This window comes from Schistocerca americana, chromosome 5 (genome assembly GCF_021461395.2).
Source record: "Schistocerca americana isolate TAMUIC-IGC-003095 chromosome 5, iqSchAmer2.1, whole genome shotgun sequence".
Taxonomy (NCBI): Eukaryota; Metazoa; Arthropoda; class Insecta; order Orthoptera; family Acrididae; genus Schistocerca; species Schistocerca americana.
In genome coordinates, this window is record NC_060123.1 from 615,298,857 (window position 1) to 615,308,049 (window position 9,193).

Genomic DNA, 9,193 nt, shown 5'->3' on the forward strand with positions numbered 1-9,193 from the left:
TTTGAGTTGCTTCTTTTAATGACGTCAATGAGCTGAGAGCAGTGGTTGGTTCTTGCTAGATTTTGGCGCGAGCCGCGCCCTGAAAGTCGGTTCAGATTGGCCGTAATTCTGTACAACCAATAAGAAGTGAGGCGGTTTACCACCTAACGCATGAGATAGAGGTGCTTGTAGAGGCACAGAGAAGAAGAAAGAGGTGGACTATAGAGATGAGCAAACTGAAACACTTACCTGTTTCAAAACAAATGAAACAGTACAATGTAATGTTTCGATACTCTGTTTCGAAACAGTGAAACAGTTTGTGTTTTGTAATCTAATAAACCTACACATTTTATCATCTTGAATGTCTTCTGAATAAGTATGTCCATATAAACACAAATGAGTTGCAAGAGCACTAATCATTTCGCGAAAAGTATGAAACTATCACTTGGGCGCCTTGGCAGTTTCGTATTTCATGTAGCAAATGCGCTGCTTTCGTGTCGTGTGACTTTCATACTTTTCAATTGGGTGAGGACAGCCATAGCTGAAGACAGAAGAACCACCACGAACGGTACTGGAGGTGGGAGCGAACTGCAGAAACAACGGATATGGTACTCGGATTCCCACATTCCGCTAGTATGGCTAATATACCCATCCTGTTCTAATTTCCATGCACACAAAGGGAATCATTGTGGATAATAGGCACAGTGACTATAGACTCACAAATAACGCCAAATAATTCGAATAAATAACAAAATATAACAGAAAAAATTTTTTGTCTTTCAAGGTATTTCGAACCGTTACTATAAATTCACCATACTTCCCAGCCCTTCCCGTTCACCATTACACTATAAGAGATGTGTCAAACAGATTGCTTGCAATTATACCTACATCAAATTTATGTATATGTCTAATAACTGTCACTCTACGCTTTTTTTTTATTCAAAATGTTGTAGGCTTACTTGCGTTTCTTAATATGATTGCTGAACATGACCAGAGAAGCGTATGTCATAAAAAAGTGTAATTTAATCGAATGATTTTCACATATTTATTATTTTGAATGTGAATAGTAGGCGTTGTTTTATTGTTTGGTTAGTGTTTATAAAGCAGATGTTACTCCATTTCGTAATAGGACAGTCAGCTAGAAACGAAGCTTTATTTTCGGATATCTTAAGCTTCATTCTGTTGCTTGTCAAAAAGATTTCGACACTCTTGAAAGTGTTTCATGAAGTGGCATGTTGTGTTTCAGTACCTGTGCCGAGCCCGAATCTCGTCCGACACAGAGCGGAATGAAACACCACTGTTTCGATACAATTAGTCCGTTCCCAGCACAGGTGGACTGAAACAGCCTTATTTTGAAACAACGATACAGTTTCTGTGTCTGGCTCGAGATCGAATCTGGTGCGGTTATCCGAAATAGGGGCGGAATGAAACACCACTGTTTCGAAACAGTGAACCACAGCCGTTCCGAAACACTGAAACAGTTCCACGTATCGATACACTGTATCGAAACATAGAAACAGTGGCCAAGTCTAGTGGACTAGTTGTCGAAGGAGCCGGTCATGCTGAAAGTGTCCGAACGCATTATGTGTAAAATGAAGTGATACAGTGACTTCCGCGTTTCGGTACAGTTATAAAGGTAGCTGGTGTTTACCATTAACTATTCGTGAAATTTTAAGAGTCGAGAAATATTTTGTTCTGGAGAAAATCGCGTGTGTAAACTTTGAACTAAAAGCGTGGAGGTACTAAGTAATTTTTTTTACTGAGTATTTATGGCGAGCAAAAACTTTATTCAAAGACAACCACTGAATGCCGAATGCAAAAGTAAATAGCAGTTTATTGACTGTGTCACTCTTGTAAACGTTTCGGAATTGGATAGGAAAAGTTCTGGCTGTTTGAGTGTGACGAGGACTGTGAACAGGAACTTTAATGATATGAACACATATGGGCTGATGATCTTGCTTAATAGCAATAAAAAAAAATCCTAATGCAAGTTTAAAAGGACCTTTGAACTTAGAAATCTGAACAGCAACCCATTTCAGATTTATTCTTTAGAGTTCACAAGACTATTTTCAGCTTTTTGTACTTACAGCGGCCTCCGATGTGTAGTTACGAAATCTCTGTTTCTTCAACACTGTTTTTCTGAGATCTCTTAAGTAGCTGCAGCCAGGTCTTAACGTGTGCAGATCTGCAGCAGTATCGAGATAGGTAGACTAGATATGTTGCAGAACAGCCGTCGACGTGCGAAAAAGAGCGCGTTACGTCGCACACTTAATTAAATGGATCAATTAATTACCCCTCCTCCCTCTCGAAAATCCCCTGCGGCGCACTCACTCCCCCTACACTCCCTGCCCCTACCTGGAACAATGATTGGAAGTACAAAACTTAATGAGAATTTCAAAACTCTGTGATAAATTCGAAATTCGGGGGGTAAATTCAAATGCTAATTACATTACATTGTGAAGGATACAATAACAATAACACATTCTCTATTTATAAAAGTTCAATTAGCATATCACTGGTGTGGAAGGATGTAGGGTGCTCTCTTTATTTCTTCACCCTTGGAATACTGGCACACTCTGACTATAATGTAACAATCCAAAATGGCTGATCCAGAATACTGGCGCAGTCTAAGTCCCCAACCTCCTATTGGCTGGAAATTCTAAATCAGCGAGAAAATTCATCTGTTTTTTCCTATGGCTGTAAAGCATGGGAGTTGGGGAGGGGTAATTGCCATTTATCAAGCACTAGAGAGTAGTTCTAACCAGTCTTGTCACTAATTGCTGGATGTAGAAAGGATGTTTTCGCTATTAGTCTAGCACTAGGAGATTCCTCCACCCAGTCTAGTGAACAGTCCTATATGGGAATGATAGGTAATAATAATAGGACAGCAAACTAACACTGAAGTGCAGAGGAGTAGCCTCCTACAGATCAACAAGAGGAATAGCTTCCAGAATGAAATTTTCAATCTGCAGCTGAGAGTGTGCTGATATGAAACTTTTTTCTTGCAGTCGGATTACACTCACCAGATAACTTATAACTCAAATGGAAATCCCCGGAGATCAGGCAGTGTCCTTATTTAGCATAAAAGTGCTCTGTTGAACACTTGAAGGCAAAGTTTCTGAGTATTGGTCTGGCACACAGTTTTAAATTGCCAGCTGGTATCAAGTGGAATAGTTGTTGGGAGAGACATAAGGATAATTAGTAGTATTAGGGGACAGCCACACTGAATCTGCTGCGTTGTTACACTGAAGCCGCAAAGAAACTGGTCCTTATTAAGCATATAAGTGATCTATTGAACACTTAACCGCGAAAGGCAAAGTTTCTAAGTTTGAGTATTGGTCTGGCACACAGTTTTAAATTGCCAGCTGGTATCAAGTGGAATAGTTGTTGGGAGAGACACAAGGATAATTAATGGTATTAGGGGACAGACCCACTGAATCTGCTGCGTTGTTACACTGAAGCCGCAAAGAAACGTATAGCCATTCGAATTCAAATAGAGAAATACGTAAACAGTCAGAATAAGGCGCTATGGTCGGCAACGCCTATTTAAGACAACCAGTACCTGGCGTAGTTGTTAGATCGGTTACTGCTGCTACAATGGCAGGTTATCAAGACTTAAGTGAGTTTGAAGGTGGTGTTATAGTCGACGCATGAGCTATGGGTCACAGCATCTGCGAGGTTTTCCTTACGACCATTTCACGGGTGTACCGTGAATATCAGGAATCCGGTAAATCATCAAATCTCCGACATCGCTGCGGCCGGAAAAATGATCCTGCAAGAACGGGACCAACGACAACTGATGAGAATCGTTCAGCGTGATAGAAGTGCAACTCTTCCGCAAATTGCTGCAGATTTCGATGCTGGGCCAACAGCAAGTGTCAGCATGCGAACCATTCAACGAAACATCATCGATTTGGGTTTCCGGAGCCGAAGGCCCAATCGTCTACCCTTGACGACTGCACGACACAAAGCTTTACGCCTCGTCTTTGGCCGGCCGCGGTGGTCTCGCGGTTCTAGGCGCGCAGTCCGGAACCGTGCGACTGCTACGGTCGCAGGTTCGAATCCTGCCTCGGGCATGGATGTGTGTGATGTCCTTAGGTTAGTTAGGTTTAAGTAGTTCTAAGTTCTAGGGGACTGATAACCACAGCAGTTGAGTCCCATAGTGCTCAGAGCCATTTTGAACCTCGTCTGTGCCCGTCAACACCGACATTGGACTGTTGATGACTGGAAACATGTTACCTGGTCGGACAAGTCTTGTTTCAAATTGCATCGAGCGGATGGACGTGTACGGGTGTGGAGACAACGTCATGAATCCATGGACCTTGCATGTCAGCAGGGGACTGTTTAAGCTGGTGAGCGCTATGTAATGGTTTGGGGCGTGTGCAGTTGGAATGATATGGAACCCCTGATACGTCTAGATACGACTCTGACAGGTGACGTGTACGTAAGCATCTTGGCTGATCACCTACAACCATTCATGTCCACTGTACATTCCAAAGGACTTGAGCAATTCCAGCGACAACCCACACGTCCAGTATTGCTACAGAGGGGCTCCAGGAACGCTCTTCTGAGTTTAAACAATTCTGTCGGCCACCAGACTCTCCAGACATGAACATTATTGAGTATATCTTGGATGCCCTACAACGTACTGTTCAAAAGAAATCTGCACGCCCTCGTACTTTTACGGATTTATGGACAGCCCTGCAAGATTCATTTTAACAATTCCACCCAGCACTACTTCAGACATTAGTCCATGCCACATCATGCTGAGGCACTTCGTGCTCGCGGGGGTCCTAAACGATACTAGGCAGGGGCACCAGTTTCTTTGGCTTTTCAGTGTATTGTATTTGTGGAATGGACAAGAGTAAGCAAAACATTAGAGGTTAATTCAAAAGTGACATGGCTTTTGAAGACCAGTGGTGAATGTTGTCCTTATTCTTTCGTTTAAAATTTCAGTATTGGAAAAGTTGATTGAATAAGCACCCTTCATTTATTCGTTATTTCGACAGTTCTGTACTTCACACTGCACCACGAATTGGCGTTCCTTCCCGTTCCATTCGCCGATACAGTACTAGAAGAATGTCAGCTTAAAACTTCTTTGCGCATGCTGTAATCATTCTAGTCTGCGATCGTGGTCCCTAAGGGACCAAAGAGTAGGCATCTGTAGGGTCTTACTGAAACTCTCTCGTGGTACCATTTCTAGGAGCCTTGTAAGCAGGCTTTCGCAGAATAGTTGATGTCTCTCTTGAAAGGTGTGTCATTTCATGTTTTTGAGAATGTCCGTGACGATTTGCCGTGGGCCAAACTAACTGTGAAAATTCCTTCTGACCTTTGTACACGTTCAGTATTCCCGACTAGTCCGATTTGGTGCGAGTCCCACACACTTGAGCAGTATTCTAGGATGGGTCACACGAGATTTTTTTACGAACTCTGCTATGCAAATTGATTAGAATTCCATAGTATTTTTTCAATTAACTGAATTCTGCACCTGCTTTACCTGCGACTGACCCCATGTGATTGTTCCATTCCACATTCCCAGTAATGATTAAATTATCGTGTTTGTATAAGTTGACTGATCCCAATTGTGACCCCTTGATAACACTGGTCTGACCAGTATTGGAATACAATTCTGGTCCGACCAGTGTTAGAATGTGCAGCTGTGATGCGGGGAAATGCCGCAGATTAGCTCATCGCAACGCTGTAAAGCATCCAGAACCGAGCTCTGAAGACCGCTCTGCGTCTTCCGAGGGAATACTCCACTCGTTTGCTGCACGAAGACACAGGAATCCCGCTCATGCAGGATATATTCAAGATCATCGCGAGGTCTTTCTATTAGAAAACGGGACAATCCAACAACCGGGTCTTCCGTGAACTGGACCACCAACCACACCACAGGCCACACGTTGAACTGATCTGTTGCGAGAATAATTTTCTCGCAGAAGACACAGGATATGACCACGACATCACCCAAGGGCAATATCTGTGGGTAAGATTTTTCTTTTCTTCCCTACAGGAACGGCAATAACAGTATGTTCATGCTTACGCTGCTCAACATGCCGAGTAAGGACAGTTCACCAATGAAGCGTCAGCATCAGTGATCATTGACGTTGTAGTCTTTGGATATTATGTTTATCCGTTTTGTGAAATGCACAGGTTCACGGATCTGAACTTTTATTAAAGAAAGTTGCCAAGTAATGTGCCTATTCGAAATCGAGCCAAAATCTGACTCAATTTTTGTGCAGCGTGTTCCAGATAGTACACTATTATAGATAAATGCATCATCTGCAAAAACATCTAGGGTTACTATTAATTTTGTCTGCTAGATAACTAACTTAAAATGTGAAAAACAAGCGTCTCACGACACTTCCTCGGGGCATGCCCAAAGGTACTTCTGTATCTGTCGGTGATTTTCCACCAAAGATATCGTACAGTGTTCTCCCTAACAATAAATCCTCAGTCCAATCATTAATATCGTTTAATGCCGCATATGTTCGTACTTTCGTTAATAAGCACTGATGTGTAACTGATTTAAACACTCTATAGAAGTCGAGAAATACTGAATCTACCTGATTGCTTTGATCCATGGCTTTCAGGAAGTTATGAGAGAAGAGAGCGAGTTGAGTTTCGCGTGAACTAGTCCTGGCTGACATGGAGAACGTCATTCTGCTCGAGATATCTCATTACGTTTGAACTCAAAACACTTTCTAAGTATTAGCTATATATGGATGTCAACGATATTAAGCGTTAGTTTTGTGTATCACGTCTATTGCCCTCCTTGTAGACAGGTGTGATCTGTCCATTCATTCAACGTGTCCAGTTGAAATTACCTAGTCAGGGTGAAATTATGTCACTAAATTACACATGCATTAAAACATAGATCTCACACCTCTTCGCTATCAGTCATGCCGAGCATGTCAAGTGTTCATGTGAAGTTATATCTATTTAACTTCATTTTTAAAATATTGTAGACAGAAAATAATTTGTAAAGTGAAAACTGTTCAAAATAAAAATAATTTTGTATGCGTGGGGTTAGCCAGTTGTCCTACAAAAAATTATTGATATCAGCCAGCAAAACTTTTTCTCATCGCAAGTGAAGCGTAATTGTGGTTTGCAGAGCCGTTACGTTTGTGTTCATGTCGCGGAATAATGACATCAAGGAAGTTGGTTTTAAGTAGCACGTGACAAAAGATCAGGGGGATGAAACATTTCTTTGGAATAAATTAATGTAAAATATGAGGTTCCTATCTAACCTTCTTCTCATGCTACTGTAATTATGTGAAAATAAGGAGCGCAACAATCTATTGGTTTGCTCACAGCAATTTACATTAGCCTCCTAAAGGTGCTAATATCCCACTGTTGAGCTCCTTAAATTCACACACACACACACACACACACACACACACACACACACACACATATATATATATATATATATATATATATATATATATATATATATATATATCACAGAGAGAGAGACAGTCCGCAGCTCGTGGTCGTGTGGTAGCGTTCTCGCTTCCTTCGCCCGGGTTCCCGGGTTCGATTCCCGGCGGGGTCAGGGATTTCCTCTGCATCGTGATGACTGGGTGTTGTGTGGTGTCCTTAGGTTAGTTAGGTTTAAGTAGTTCTGAGTTCTAGGGGACTGATGACCATAGATGTTAAGTCCCATAGTGCTCAGAGCCATTTTTAGAGAGGGAGAGGGAGAGGGAGAGGGGCATTAGCCTACCATGTTCCAACTACAGATTCACCTTCGGTTGCCAGAGAAAAGTGAGAAATATGACGTAAGACTTAAGTAATAGTATTGTCATTCATTCCATCTCACAGCAGTTTAATGTCACACCGTAAGTCTCAGCCCAATCACTATCTGCGACTTTCTTTCGTATTTAAAAATGGACTCTGTAGCGAGTATCATGGAGATGTCATTGTTTGCCACTTTCTTCGCTGCAATTCAAGATAATCTGTCGTATCTAAGTGGAACTGGCACCTTGGGATCTACTGAAAATATGTATTCTGAAATCATAACATGTCAGATTTCTTGGAGTCAGAAACACATTTTGTGTTACCGCACCTCTCAATGGCTGCCTATTGTTCTAATCCAGTTGCCGTAACGCATTGTCAAACTATGTGTGGTATCAACGTTTATGCAAACTTTCACTGAAGAGCTAAATTAATGATAATATAATGATCCAATACTTCCGCCGTAAAAATGGAAGAGCCGGGATTTCGATCTTTGCAGAATGCAACCTTCAAATGATTCCAAATCATCCAGATGTTGCCTTTGCTGTAAAAGGACGATGTTGGAAGTTTAAGACCTCATTTCAACAACATGCTTTACAGATCACAACCCGTACCAATAGTTTTAACAATAAATTACGCCACAAAACGCGATCTTGAAATGTTTAGCTCATATCCTCCTATGTTTGCTTAAGAGAGGAGCACATTATACAAGAATTTTTTAAAAAAAGCAGTGCTCCCAACAGTATTAGACAACAGTGTGAAACACATCATAGAATTATGGATTCTTGTGAATGTGAAAAGAAAAAGACACGCACCTCATAAAAGTGAAAATCGCTTCGCGAGTCTCTCCTGCAGCCCGTGTAGTCGATGCAGTACATCATCTCAGCGTTCTTCGGCCAGCTCCGAATGTATTCGTCGACTTTCTGCAAGCCGATATCGGGAGTGAAGTCGCTGACGGACGGCCACTGTACCAAGCATTTCGGTGTCACAATGTGCTTCCGAAAGTCTACGTTGAGACCCTGTCTTCTAATTTCCTCGACCGCCGACTCCAAGAGATTTTCGATAAAATCTCTGGCGATTTCTTCTACACTTAAACATAATGGATCTTTCTGATAACTGCCGTTAGTTGAAACGTCGTTCATTTTTAAGCGGCTAAGAGCAAGAAGCGTTGTGCTTTTCTTACAAAAACCGATCGAACTTTTATGTTTATCTTTGCCATCAGCGATAATTATACTTCTGTGTCAGAGATAGAAGCAATATACTGGCGAGCGAACATTCAGTCTAGTTAAGAACTTCTGGTTATCTGTTTACTAGTGAAACATCTGAACACTACTTGAACAGGCACACCAAACGAGGCCCACTGGACCCGCGTTCGGGCGGACGACGATTCAAATTCGCGTCCGATCCTGTAGAACTTTCTAGGATGTATCTAATAAGTGAGAAATCGCGATCACGATTCACTGTAATTCTTGACCTT

The 9,193-nt window shown here is 41.8% G+C and overlaps 1 protein-coding gene across 1 annotated transcript in view; it reads right to left on the bottom strand.

The window, feature by feature from the left end:
- Positions 1-8,858, bottom strand: part of LOC124616590 (A-kinase anchor protein 14-like) — a 63,172-nt gene extending 54,314 nt beyond the window's left edge. Inside the window, exon 1 of the mRNA XM_047144911.1 lies at positions 8,532-8,858. Coding sequence (XP_047000867.1) covers positions 8,532-8,858 — 327 coding nt within the window. The remainder of the gene's footprint in view (positions 1-8,531) is intronic.
- Between the last annotated feature and the right edge of the window lie 335 nt (positions 8,859-9,193).